The sequence below is a fragment of the Elephas maximus genome, chromosome 14 (assembly GCF_024166365.1).
Source record: "Elephas maximus indicus isolate mEleMax1 chromosome 14, mEleMax1 primary haplotype, whole genome shotgun sequence".
Taxonomy (NCBI): domain Eukaryota; kingdom Metazoa; phylum Chordata; class Mammalia; order Proboscidea; family Elephantidae; genus Elephas; species Elephas maximus.
Window position 1 is genome coordinate 92,992,760 of NC_064832.1, and position 15,072 is coordinate 93,007,831.

At 42.8% G+C, this 15,072-nt stretch overlaps 1 protein-coding gene across 4 annotated transcripts in view; it reads left to right on the forward strand.

Moving 5' to 3' along the window:
- The window catches only part of FARP1 (FERM, ARH/RhoGEF and pleckstrin domain protein 1), a 380,271-nt gene that overhangs the window by 228,034 nt on the left and 137,165 nt on the right, over positions 1 to 15,072 (forward strand). For all 4 annotated transcript variants that reach the window (XM_049853257.1, XM_049853260.1, XM_049853258.1 and 1 more), the window contains exon 3: positions 11,231 to 11,335. In XM_049853257.1, the coding sequence (XP_049709214.1) occupies positions 11,231 to 11,335 (105 nt within the window). The remainder of the gene's footprint in view (positions 1 to 11,230; positions 11,336 to 15,072) is intronic.

A 15,072-nucleotide genomic window follows, 5' to 3' on the forward strand; every position in this document is an offset into this window, starting at 1 on the left:
CAAAGGTCCGAGGAGATCCTGTGCACACCGCATTGGAGGATAGCCGCTCTGGGTCACCCTTAGCTGAATTCTGAGGCAGATCCGGGCATGGACCTCTGTGTGGCTCTGCTCCTCAGGGGACATCGTCGTATGGCACATGGCTGTGCTGTGGCTCCCACAGCATTGCAGAGACTTGCCTTCGGGTTGGGAAAAGGGTGTCCTTCCCGGTGAGCACCAACTCCCCTGTCATAAATCTATGTATTAACATGCCTCGTCACCATCGTGGGACGAGAACTTATGCCCTGTGCCAAGCCCTTTGCCACAGACACGTTGCTTACATAGTTTCAGTTAGTTTTCCCACTTTTCACGATGCGGCGTCTCTGCCTGTGCTCCCCGGCAAACTTCTACTCATCCTTCAAAACCCATTCAGACAGGCTTCTTTTAAGCCTTCTTAAAGACTCCATTCCCAACCGACCCCACTGTCAGAGAGTGTAGCTAGTTTGCTCTATCCTCTGATGTTCTACAACTTTTCATCAATATGTTCCACACAGCATTTACCACGTGCTGATTATATGCCTGTATCTGCAGCTCAGAGAGGGAAACTTGTCTTACTGATTTCCATTGCTACAGTACTGGTCCAGTGCTCACACATAACTCATTCCGTAACTGTACTCTAGCCTCCTCAAGCCACCATGATTATTCATGCACTACCCACCTGGTAAAGGGCGGTGAGGAGATCTGAGATGGTAGAACTCGCCACGATTGTGTTTGTGACAGACTAGTTGAGAGTTAGTGCACTGTAGATCTTTCAATAATATTTTGATAGGTATTAACTGCAAGAAAAAGGGGACCAAGGCCTTTGGAAGGAGCCAGCCCCTTCTGCTCACCAAGAGCTTATCCTGGTAATCATGATTATATTAATCACAAAACAGGAAAGGAAAAAAAAAAAAAATCTTCCAGAAACAGCTTTCAGAAACCTCAGCAGATAAAGGTTTTGTAAATGTAGAAAAGCTTTATAGGTTTCTGTCTACAGGATTATTTCAGAAGAGCAGAACTTTAGCTTGTGTAAGTGTGGGGTTTATTTGTCCAGACTCTTTGAGAAGGTGGGAAGGGAGAGGAGGAGGAGAATAGACCCCCAACCTACAGTAAGAACTGCGTCTCTATTCTTTTAAGGAGAAAAGAAATAGTCTTGCTTAAAATTTTATGTAATAGATGCAACCTGAAGGCATAGAAACACTTTAAAGGCACAATAAACTAGAGGAACTTTGATTCACAAGTTTTAACGGCTTGAAGCTGTATGTGAATATGCACATGACTTATTACTCAGTACTAAATCGGTACTCGTTGGCCAGACATTCCCCGAGAACGTAAGCCTCCTCCTAAAATTTAATTTTATAGCACTCAGTGAAAAACCAATTCAAAACAGGAAAAGCAGTAGGGATACACAATTTGAAATCAGTCAGCTTGTTGGTGCAGTACATTAAAATTCAAATGCCTTTTGGAACATAATTAAAAGTGGCCAATGAGAAAGAAGTGATAAGAATTTGATTATGTGGTTTCACTGATTGCTGGTTTGTTCTCCAGAATGAAACACTGTAATTACTATCCGGTCTGTTCTATAAGGAGTACACTTCTAGAATATTCTAATTAAGACTGGTAATGTGCGGGCTACATGTCAAATTCACAGTTTCTCAGAGACAGCGGGAGCCTTAAACTTCTTCCCCCACCACCGCCGACTCAAACACTTGGGGACATATAAAAAAACAATTCTTTGTCATCAGATCCCTTTCATATTAAATCGTTACTAACAGGTATAGGTTTTCAACGATGCCTGAGTAACCTGGCTTTCCTTCCTCACATATGATAGCTTGTGGAGCCTTAACTACAAATATACATACACATACACACATACACACCCAGGCAAAAACAAACCCGTTGCTGTCGAGTCAAGTCTGATTCATAGTGACCCTATAGGACGGAGTAGAACTGCCCCATAGGGTTTCCAAGGAGCAACTGGTGGATTCGAACTGCCAACCTTTTGGTTAGCAGCTGAGCTCTTAAACACTGCGTCACCACACACACACAAACATAATAGTCTTGAAGTAAGTTCCTCCTTTAGAAAATACCTTTACAGATAAATTTTCCTCAGGTTCTCTTCTTTGTATTCTGCCATCTTAATCCATACTGTTGCTACCATTTTCCACATTCAAACTTCACTGACTCGTTCGCAGGTTTGTTTGCAATGAAGAGACGGTGGCTTTGTAGCTTTTGAATCCTATCATTGGCTTCCATTGAAAAGCCTATCCCAAATGCACTATTTGTGGCTATTTCCAAATATGTTCATTTTAATGCCTTTTTTTTTTTGCCACAACACGTAAAAATATTCTTTGTACTGAGAAACGTCAGCAAACATTCAGTGCACACAGATGGAAATTCGCTCACATACCCCATGATAAGACTCTTTGCAGCCACTCTGACTGAAGTGGGCACTGCCTCTCAATACTTCTCTAGAATCTAATGTAAGGAAAATATATCGTCTTTATTCTCTTGCTCTCAAAAATAGTTTTAACAGATTTTCTTGCAAGAGGAATGCAACTGGCTAATGTGCTCAGCTGCTAACCAAAATATTGATTCACGTCCACCCAGAGGTCTCTTGGAAGAAAGACATGGCAATCTACTTCTGAAAAATTGGCCATTGAAAACACTATGGAGCACAGTTTTATTCTGACACATATAGGGTTGCCATGAATTGGGATCTACTTTGTAGCAATTTTTTTTAATTGTAAGTAACTATCTCCAGTTATTTATAAATGTGAACCCAATTCCTCATTTACTTTTAAGCTCACTTATTCCTATCAGAGAGGTCCCTGGTTTGCACTGGACTGCTAATCAAAAGGTTGGCAGTTTGAATTCATTCCACAGCACCACAGAAGAAAAGTCCCGGAGATCTATTTCCATAAGATTACAGCCATCAAAACGGACAAATGTCTAGAAACACACCACCTACCTAAACTAACACAGAGACAGAGAAACTAAACGAACCTATAACAAAAGAAGAGATTGAAAAAGTAATAAAAAAAAACTCTAAACAAAGAAAAGCCCTGGCCCTGACAGCTTCACTGGAGAATTCTACCAAACTTTCAGAGAAGAGTTAACACCATTACTACTAAAGGTATTTCAGAGCTTAGAAAAGGATGGAATACTCCCAGACTCATCGTATGAAGCCAGCATATCCCTGATACCAAAACCAGATAAGGACTCCACAAAAAAAGAAAATTACAGGCCAATATCCCTCATGAACTTAGACACAGAAATCCTCAAGAAAATTAGAGCCAATAGAATTCAACAACGTATCAAAAAAATAATTCACCATGGCCAAGTGGGATTCATACCAGGTATGCAGGGATAGTTCAACATTAGAAAAATAATCGATGTAATCCGTCACATAAATAAAACAAAAGTAAAGAAAGAACCACATGATCTTATCGATGCAGAAAAGGTATTTGACAAAGTCCAACACCCATTCATGATAAAAAAAAAACTGTCAGCAAAATAGGAATACAAGGAAAATTCCTAAACTTTATAAAGAGCATTTATACAAAGCCAACAGCCAACATCATTCTAAACGGAGAGAGATTGAAACCATTCCCACTGAGAACAGGAACCAGACAAGGATGCCCTTTATCACCACTCTTATTCAACATTGTCCTGGAGGTCATAGCCAGAGCTATAAGGTTAGATAAAGAAATAAAGGGCATCGAAATTGGCAAAGAAGAAGTAAAAGTAACTCTGTTTGCAGATGTCATGATCTTATACACAGAAAAACCTAAAGAATCCGTAAGAAAAGTACGAAACTAATAGAAGAGTTTCAGGATACAAGATAAACATACATAAATCAGTTGGATTTTCTGCATCAACAAAGAAAGCTATGAAGAAATCAATACCATTTACGATAGTCCCTGAGGAAATAAAATACTTAGGAATAAATCTAACCAGAGATGTAAAAGACCTCTACAAAGAAAACTACTGCAAGAAACCAAAAGGGACCTTCATAAGTGGAAAAACATACCTTGCTCATGGATAGGAAGACTCAACGTTATAAAAATGTCTGTTCTGCCCAAAGTGATCTATAGATACAATGTAATCCTGATCTAAAGACCAGTGACATTCTTTAATAAGATGGAGAAATAAATCACCAACTTCATATGGAAGGGAAAGAGGGCCTGGATAAGTAAAGTATTACTGAAAAAGAAGAACAAAGTGGGAGGCCTCACTCTACCTGATTTTAGAACCTATTATACTACCACAGTAGTCAAAACAGCCTGGTACTGGTACAATAACAGATACATGGACCAATGGAACAGAATTGAGCACCCAGACATAAATCCAACCACATATGAGCAGTTGATATTTGACAAAGGCCCCAAAACAGTTAAATGAGAAAAAGACAGTCTTTTTTACAAATGGTGCTGGCAGAACTAGATATTCATCTGCAAAAAAAAAAATGAAACAAGACCCATACCGCACACCGTGCACAAAAACCAACCCAAAGTGGATCAAAGACCTAAATATAAAATCTAAAATGATAAAGTTCATGGAAGAAAAAATAGGGACAACGTTAGGAGCCCTAATACATGGCATAAACAGTATACAAAACATTACTGGAACTGCAAAAACAGCAAAAAAGAAATTACATAACTGAGCACTCCTAAAAGTCAGACACCTATGCTCATCCAAAGACTTCACCAAAAGAGTCAAAAGATTACCTGTAGATTGGCAAAAAGTTTTTAACCATAACATTTCCAGTCAGCGGCGGGATCTCTAAAATCTACATATTAACTGTAAAAAGTCAACTACAAAAAAACAAATGAACCAATTAAAAAATGGGCAAAGGATATGAACAGGCACATCACTAAAGAAGACATTCAGGCAGCTAACAGATACATGAGGAAATGCTCATGATCGTTAGCCATTAGAGAAATGCAGATCAAAACTACAGTGAGCTTCCATCTCACTCCAACAAGCCTGGCATTAATCCAAAAAACACAGAATGATAAATGTTGGAGAGGTTGTGGAGAGACTGGAACATGTATACACTGCTGGTGGAAATGTAAAATGGTACAACCACTTTGGAAATCAAGTTGGCACTTCCTTAAAGAGCTAGAAATAGAGCTACCAAACGATCCAGCAGTCCTACTCCTTGGGATATATCCTAGAGAAGTAAGAGCCATCACACGAACAGATATATGCACACCCATGCTTATTGCAGCACTGTTTACAATAGCAAAAAGATGGAAGCAACCAAGGTGCCCATCAGCAGATGAATGAATAAATTATGGTATATTCACACAGTGGAATAATGTGCACCGATAAAGAACAGTGATGCATCTGTGAAACATTTCATAACATGGAGGAACCTAGAAGGCATTATGCTTAGTGAAATTTGTCAGATGCAAAAGGACAAATATTTGTATGAGACAAATATTGTATTATAAAAACTCAAGAAATAGTCTAAACCAAAAAAAAAAAAAGAAACCCAGTGCCGTGGAGTTGATTCTGACTCATAGCGACCCTATACAGAGAAGAAAATATTTTTTGATGGTTACGAGAGGGGGGAAGGAGAGTGGGAGGGGGAAAGGGGACTCACTAAATAGTAGACAAGAACTAATTTAGGTGAAGAGGTGGACAACACACAGTACAGGAGAGGTCAGCACAACTGGACTACACTAAAAGCAAAGAAGTTGCCGGAATAAACCAAATGCTTCAAAGACCAGAGTAGCAGGGTGTGTGGTTTGGGGACCATGGTTTCAGGGGACATCTTTGTCAACTGGCATGATAAAAACTGTTAAGAAAACATTCTGCATCCCATTTTGGAGAGTGGCATCTGGGGTCTTAAATGCTAGCAAGTGGCCGTCTAAGGTGCAACAATTGGTCTCACCCACCTGGAGCAAAGGAGAATGAAGAACACCAAGGACACAAGGCAATTACAAGCCCAAGAGACAGAAGGGGTCACATGAACCAGAGACTACATCATCCTGAGACCAGAAGAACCAGATGGTGCCCGGCTACAACTGATGACTGCCCTGACAGGGAACACAACAGAGAATTCCTGAAGGAGCAGGAGAGCAGTGGGATGCAGACTCCAAATTTTAGTAAAAAGACCAGACATAATGGTGTAAGACCAGAGCAATCCCAGAGGTCATGGTCCCCAGACCTTCTGTTAGCCCAAGACAGGAACCATTCTTGAAGCTAACTCTCCAGACAAGGGTTAGACTGGACTGTAAGACAGAAAATGATACTGGTGAGGAGTGGGCTTCTTAGATCAAGTGGACACATGAGACTATCTGGGCAGCTCCTGTCTGGAGGGGAGATGAGAGGGCCAAGGAGTACAGAAGCTGGCTGAATAGACACGGAAACACAGGGTGGAAGGGAGGAGTGTGCTGTCTCATTAGGGAGAGCGCAACTAGAAGTATATAAATAAATAAATAATAATTTTTTTTTTTTATCAAGGTGTATATAAGGTTTTGTATGAGAGACTGACTTGACGTGTAAACTTTCACTTAAAAAAAAAAACAAAATGCAAAAAAAAAAAAGATTACAGCCATTGAAAACCTTATGGAGCACAGTTCTACTCTGAAACAAGTGGGGTTGCTGTGAGTTGTACTCAATGGCAATGGGTGTATTCCTATTAGAGACATTTTCGGATTTACTATCAGAGCACAGTCTCCCAAATAATCCTCATTGTCTGGCTTTTTAAGAGTCACTCTCTGTATGCATTGCACATGAAGAGTTAATAAGATTTAAGGGTACTCTGTTGTTCTCCGTCTTTTTTGGCACTATTGAGAACGCGCCCCCAGTCTCCACACCATCATCCATTGTTTGAGTTCTCCCAGGTACAGCAGGAGAACCCGCATATGACACGTTTGGGGTGAAGAGATTTTTGTGTCTTCCTTAAAATCCCTTCATCTCTTAACAATTGAAAGAACTAAAGAGCCTTCAAATATCAGATTTATTTTGCGTTTAAACTCCTATCCCTTGGACCTTTCAGAGTATGAGTGAGTGCAAGTTGTCTTGAATTCTGTGATCTTGAACAGAATTCATTTTGGGGTGAAACTCCAGAAGCTCGTTGGAGACAGGCACAGAGAAATGATGTTGCATGCTGATGGAGTAAGTCCATCGTAGAAAGAAAGGCAAGGGTGAGTTTTCTTACAGAATGGGGAGAAGCAAAAATTAGCTGCGTCGGATCGGATGGAAACTTTGCCTGCTTCCTTTCGGGGAGACACTTTCTCTACAGCAGAATTTGGCCCTGGGTGCATCGAGGGAGCCGGACAGTGCCACACCAACTCCTGAAAGAAAGGGAAGGAGGACCCACGAACTTCTGACACCATGATGTCCACACACGTTTTAGGCTGTGTCTGCTTTGTACCTGTCGGGCTGTTAATGGCGACTCCATGGAGCCATAACAGCACACTTAGCTGTGAAAGTGTCATGTGGCGGGTGTGTTTAAACCTTTAGAAATACTTCTAGAGTCGCTACATACCGGCTTTCCTTGTAACCCCGAATGTAGCCAGCGTTCTCAGGGAACTTTATATCATGCTTTATAGGCATCTACTTTGCAGGATTTCAGGAGCTGTAAAGACACCATTCAAACTCTAAGTTGATTTCTTCTTATATAAAATTTTGGTATCAGAGAAATGCCATTTTGTATAAAGGATTTCTGTAAAACAATAAATTTGAATGATATTTTTAAAGACACCAAATTTATATCATTTACGAGCTCGATTCCAAGCATCTATTGCAAACCCACCTTTCTGCGAGGCGTTAGGCATCTGCTGTGCTCGTCTGGCAGGATAGCAGTGGTGTTTGAAATGCTGAGATGGTGCCATGGCTCCTGTGTCTCCATGAAGCCTCTTGTGATTACTAAGATGTGCTTAGTAGGTTCATAAAAATCTCTGCTAACTTAGCGAAGGGCCCAGTTGACACGCTAACTCCGCCTCTCTTCTGTGTGTCCCACAAAGTGCTCCGTCAAACGCCATACCCACAAAGACCCCCACTGTATATTGATTTTTTTACTTGTTTAGACTTTCAGCTTTAAATTGTTAAGTCTCATTTCCTGGACTCTGTAAATCTAGATGAAGTTATCAAATTCACTTAGTTCCAGGAATTCCTGGGGAAATGTGAGTGCCAGCTGGTCAGATAATTGGTGGTTCATTTTTATAACAAATAGAAAATGTTGTCAGAAAGAAGGATTGTGAAACTGCTATGTGGTCTTCCTTTAAAAAAAAAAAAAAACTTATGGTATAGAGCTTCTTCCACGTCATCTTATCCCCTGAGCTGTTGTTATAACATTGTAGTTAATGTCAGCCGATTTCACTGAAGTGAGAAGTGGTTGTTCGTTGCCTTGGAGCTGGTCCGTGACTCATGGCGACCCCATGCACAGTGGAACCAAACGTTGGAATCCTCAGGGTATTCACTGCCTGATTTTCGGAATCAGATCACCAGACCTTTGTTCCTAGCCCTTCTTAGTCTGGAAGTTTCGCTGAAGCTTGTTCAGCATGGCAACACCTTGCCCTCCACTGACGATGGGTGCTGGCTGCGCCTGAGGTGCCCCGGCTGGAAATAGAATCTGGGTCTCCCACATGGAAGGGGAGAGCTCTACCATGGAACCACCACTGCCCCGGAGTGAGAGGAGGGCCCAGGATAAGTGGCTGTGCAGTGGTTAAACACACAGCTCTCTGGAGACTGCCGGAGAGCTTACACCCAGGACCAGGGACTGAAATGGAGCAGCTGGTTGTCCCCTGCTTTGGCCCAAACCTGCTTTGGCATAACTGGGTAAATTCCCCAGTGTATACAAAATAACTGTAGCAAGCCAGACTGCTCTACCAAAGTGGTATAAAAACTATCGGTGACCAGATCCTCACCAGCCCCTTAGTCCACTCCAGTGGAGAAGTGTGTGTGTGTGTGTGTCTGTGTGTGGCGGGGAGTGGGAGCTGTGTTGAAAGAGGAAGAATGGGAAGGGAAGTTACATTGTGATCATACGCTAGTCCTGTCACTGGTACATGTGACATGACTCCACCAGTGACTCCTGCACCAGACATGCAAGGTCTAGAGCCTGGCAAGTGTGGGCGTATCCGTGGGCATATAGTGTGTGTGTCTTCTGGGTTTCAGTGGTGGGGAACATGGGAACATGATACAGCATCTGGAAAAAAGGGCTTTATTATTTGACACTGAAGCATTTTTTGTTTTGTTTTGTTTATTTTATTTTTTTTAAATAATTTTTATTGAGCTTTAAGTGAACATTTACAAATCAAGTCAGTCTGTCACATATAAGCTTATATACACCTTACTCCATACTCCCATTTGCTCTCCCCCTAATGAGTCAGCTCTTCCAGTCTCTCCTTTTGTGACAATTTTGCCAGTTTCTAACCCTCTCTACCCTCCCATCTTCCCCACCAGATAGGAGATGCCAACACAGTCTCAAGTGTCCACCTGATACAGATAGCTCACTCTTCATCAGCATCTCTCTCCTACCCACTGTCCAGTCCCTTCCATGTCTGATGAGTTGTCTTCGGGAATGGTTCCTGCCCTGGGCCAACAGAAGGTTTGGGGACCATGACCGCTGGGATTCCTCTAGTCTCAGTCAGACCATTAAGTCTGGTCTTTTTATGAGAATTTGGGGTCTGCATCCCACTGATCTCCTGCTCCCTCAGGGGTTCTGTGTTGTGCTCCCTGTCAGGGCAGTCATTGGTTGTGGCCAGGCACCATTTAGTTCTTCTGGTCTCAGGATGATGTAAGTCTCTGGTTCCTGTGGCTCTTTCTGTCTGTTGGGCTCATAGTTATCGTGTGACCTTGGTGTTCTTCATTCTCCTTTGATCCAGGTGGGTTGAGACCGATTGATGCATCTTAGATGGCCACTTGTTAGCATTTAAGACCCAAGATGCCACATTTCAAAGTGGGATGCAGAATGTTTTCATAATAGAATTATTTTGCCAATTGACTTAGAAATCCCCTTAAGCCATAGCCCCCAAACCCCCGCCCTTGCTCCACTGACCTTCGAAGCATTCAGTTTATCCCAGAAACTTCTTTGCTTTTGGTCCAGTCCAGTTGAGCTGACCTTCCGTGTATTGAGTATTGTCCTTCCCTTCACCTAAAGTAGTTCTTATCTACTAACTAATCAGTAAATAACCCTCTCCCACCCCCCCGCCTTGTAACCACACAAGTATGTGTTCTTCTCAGTTTATACTATTTCTCAAGATCTTATAATAGTGGTCTTATACAATATTTGACACTGAAGGATTTTAACAGGTCCTCAGGCCATGCCAAGGTGGGGAATGGACGTGCGATCACATGACTTTGACTGTTCATTGTTCTCCTGGGTTACTGACTGCTTCCTGAAATGCCCTGCCCTTATCAGAGAGGAGGTGAAACTGTAAAACCACTAGCTGTAGATAGCAGTATCTTTGAAACACTTTTCTTTCAGTATTTGATCTGTATGGTGGGATTTGATCCGTTTTACTAGTGGGTCATTGGAAACCCACTGGGTGGTGAGAGAAACCGAGGCATGTGACTGGCATCTTACATATCACACTCCCCTTCCCTGTGGGCTCAGCACACAGAAAATGTGTGGATTGCATTGAGTTTAGCAGGTAGCAGCAACACAGTGCCAGGTACTTTGCTGGGCAGAAGGAAAATAAAGATGAATAAGTAGCCTAAAACTTAATTGTGGAGACAGACTCCTAGATACTTAAATATGATACAGTGGAATCAGTAACTTTTATTCATTTGTGCATTCATTTCAACAAAATTGATTGGCCTCGTTGATATTGTAGGAACAGAGATGAATAAGATACGGCCTTTACCCTGCATGTGTGTGTGCCTGGATGGGAGTCTGCACAGAGGGCTAAGGAACCTAGAGGAGGAGCAATGAGCTCTGCATGCTTGTGAAGGGGCAGAAAGGAAAGGCACAGGGACAGGATCTCAGCTGTCACAAAAGGGGTCAGGGGTTGAGGTGGAGAGAAAATGGCAGGGATAAGCGTTCGTAGTGCAGGGAACAGCCTGAGTGAGGCACAGAGGTGCAGAGGGATGGCGTCCAGGGTGTCGTGGAGTAAGTGGTGGGACGTGGCATGAGAAGGATGAGTTGAAGGCAAGGTGTGAAGGACTTGAACGGTTCCTCCTGGCAGTGAGGAGCCATGGTGTGTTTTCGTTGCTGCCCGTCTCCGAGGGTGTAACTCCTTGTCTTTTCTGTTCACAGCAAAGGGCTCCAGGGAAAGTGCTGCTGGATGCTGTTTGCAATCACCTCAACCTCGTGGAGGGTGACTATTTTGGCCTCGAGTTTCCTGACCACAAAAAGATCACAGTAAGTGATGTCCACTTAATGTTGCTATTTTACCGACCCAAGCCATGGTGTTTTCGATCACCTCATATGCATGGGAAAGCTGGGCAGTGAATAAGGGAGACTGAAGGATTGATGCTTTTGAGTTGTGGTGTTGGTGAAAAATATTGAATATACCACAGACTGCCAGAAGAACAAACAAATCTGTCTCAGAAGAAGTACAGCCAGAATGCTCCTTAGAAGTGAAGATGGTGAGACTTGGTCTCATGTACTTTGGACATGTTATCAGGAGGGACCAGTCCTTGGAGAAGGACATCATGCTTGGTAAAGTTGAAGGTTGTCAAAAAAGAGGAAGACCCTCAATAAGATGGATTGACACAGTGGCTGCAACAATGTGCTCAAGCACAGCAATAATTTTGTGATGGCTCAGGACCAGGCAGTGTTTCGTTCTGTTGTACGTGGGGTTGCTATGAGTTGGAACCAACTCGATGGCACCTGACAACAACAACAACAATATATCCATATAGCCAAAGAAAGGCACCAGTTTTTCCCTTCTCCCAAACTGAGTGGGGAGTAAGATGTTGCTATTATTTTCACTGTTTATTACCTTTTCCAGGCTTCATATGAGAGGCTGCTCACACATCTGCCAGACCCGGAGAAAGTGTTCTTGTTCTCACCATGCCCAGATGTGGGGCTGTCACAGCTGGTTTTGCCCAGTTCTCTGCAATAAGTGGGGAAACTAGTTATTCCGCAAAATACTTGGCATGGAGGGTTGTGGATCTCTGTCTCTAGGTGCTAAGTTGAATTCAAGGAACTCATTCCAGCTCAGCGGTCTGTTCCCTCCTCATCGTTTTTGTCTTGTTCGTAGCCCAGGTCAGAGCATCAGTAACAGTCAGGGTTTAAAAAGTCTAAGGAGAAAGGGATTGCTGTCCGCAGTCTGAGATGTGTTTCTCAAGGTTGGAAACACGCTAGTGAGATGACTAAATAATCAGTTGTTCTCTCCTCTCAATTAGACTCATCCTCTGGCTTACCAATCAATAAAGCTGATGCTGTGTTTACAGGCAAGTTTCACCTGGTGTTGACCTTGGATGCAGGCAGCCATCCCCCCAGGATCACCGCAAAGGATAGAGGATTCTTTTAATCAGCTTTTTTTTTTTTTTTTTTTTATAGATTGTGCTTTCCGTGGCAGTAATGCTATTGATCCTAGAAATTAAGACCCTGTACTTAACATGCCAGCTAATTGGTACCTGGCTTCTGAAGGGTGGTGAAAGGCTGCAAAGCCATTAGTTTGGCATGAGGAGAAGCTCAGGGAGCTAACTGTCCCTGAGCGTGTACCGTGCCGCAAACTCAGCTGTAAGCTTCATGCATCTCATTTGTTCTTCGCATGGTTGTAGTTGTCAGTCGCTGTTGCATCAGCTCTGAGTCGTGGTGACTTTATATACAACAGAAGGGGACAGTGCGTGGTCCAGCATCACCCTCACAATCACTGGCATGTTCAAGCCCATCGTTCTTCATATTAGGGGGCAGCAAACTTTCAGTAAAGGGTCAGATTGTAAGTATTTAGGCTTTACAGGCCATGTCATCTCTATGGCAAGTACCCAACTCTGCCACTGTAGCACCAAAGCCGCCACAGACGGTATGTAAACGGATGAACAACGCTGTGTTCCAATAAAACATTACTTGTGGACACTGACGTTTGAATTTCATGTAATTTTCACATGTCATGACATATTCGTTCTGTTTTGACTTCTTTTAATCTACTTTAAAATGTAAAAGCCACTCTTAGCTTGTGGACCATCTAAAAACAGGTGGTGGGCAGGAATTGGCTCTGTAACACCCCCTGAGGTCGGTATTTCATCATCCACATTTTACACCGAGTGTATTCAGAGTAGTAACCTGCCCAAGACTGAACAGGGAACTGGGTAGCCAGGTGTATAACAGGGCTCACACCCAGCGCCGCTTAGCCAGAGGGTGCACTTTCTCAACAACCTCCCCCTGCCCCTCAGATCTCCACCTCAAGGAGCTGCACAGAGATGAGCAGCAGAGATGCGTATGTAAGGTTTCCCACGTTGGTCTGCTGAGGATAGTAGGAAAAGCTCTGAATTAGGGCCTGTAAATCTGTGTCTAAACATTTCCTTTGTCAGTTAGCAGGTGGGTAGATGCTTAACTTCTGTGATTTTGCTGTCGATCTGAAAACTGGGAGTAAGAAAAGTTTTTCAAGATTATTACGAGGGTTAAATAAGAAACTTTAATGAACCCCCGTAGGGTTCCTGGCACATGGTTCTTATTGTTGTTAGCTGCCAGTCGAGTCGGCCCCCAACTCATGGCAGCCCCATGTGTTATTAGCTGTTGTTGGGTGCCATGGAGTTGATTCTAACTCATAGCAACCACATGTGACAGAGGAACCGATAGGATTTCCTAGGGGAGCAGAGGGCAGGTCTTTCTCCTGCAGAGTGGCTGGGTGAGTTCGAACCGCCAGCAGTTTGGTTGGCAGCCGAGTGCTTAACTGTTGTGCCACCAGGGCTTTTTGTGTCTCAGATACCTGTTTTATTTCATTCTTGTATCTGCTGGTTAGCTTATAAACCAACGAGGCTAGCCCACCAATTTGTTATAAAACGATATTGGTCCCTGATCTGATAAAACAATTCCCATTTCTTATAAATAAATATTGTTGAAGTTTGGGAGGAAGATAGGCATCTCTGGGTTCATTTCCTGGCAGGCGTGCCTTCTAGGGGCTCAAGGTCATGGAAACCGTGGCTGCTTGTGATGTTGGGGTTGGACAGACTGACTTCATCTGGGCAGACTACCTGGCTCCCTTCTCCCTGGGCCTCGAAGTGAGGCCATCTGACAGGAGGGGTCTCTGAGGAACATGCCAGACACAAAGGAGAAGGAGTATTGCAGAACCGAGGATGGCTGAACATTTAGGGGGCCAGCAGAGATGAGACTATGGGGGCTTGATCACCATACCGGGAGCAGCATGGTTGTAGCTGACAGTGGCCGTGTTGATGGGGGCCACACACACGCACACACACACATACATATTTCCACACAATAAAAATTTTTTAAAAATATATAAAGACTACTAATTAAAAAAATACCATGAGGCATGGTATTTTATATATAAAACAAAACATTTTCCATTTTAACAATTTTTACTGAACAATTCAGTGCTGTAACTATATTTACCATATACAGCAATCACCACTATCCATTTTCACCCCCCTTTACAGAAACTCATTACTCTTTAAGCAGTAGTTCCTTGCTTTCCTCCTCCCACCCACCTCTGGTATAACCACTGATAAACTTTGATCTCTACAATTGCCTGTTCTAGGTATTTCATGTAAGTGGGATCGTACAATATTTGTCCTTTGTGAACTTACTTATTTCACTCAGCATAATGTTTTCAAGGTTCACGCATGTTGTAGCATGTTATCAGGCCTTCATTTCTCTTTGTGGCTAAGTACTATTCCATTGTACATGTGTGCCACATTTTGTTTATCTGTGTATCTGTTGATGGATATTTGGGTTGTTTCCACATTTTGGCTATTGGTAATAGTGCTGTAATGAACACTGGCATACAAGTATCTGTACTCTGCTTTTAGTCCCTTAGGGTGTATCCCAGGAGAGGAATTGGCTTTGGATTAAAACTACTGCTGTCGACTCAGTTCCAACTCGTAGTGACCCTATAGGACAGAGTAGAACTGTCCCATAGGGTTTCCAAGGCTGTAATCTTTAAGGTTAGCAGCTGGTTAGCATCCCAG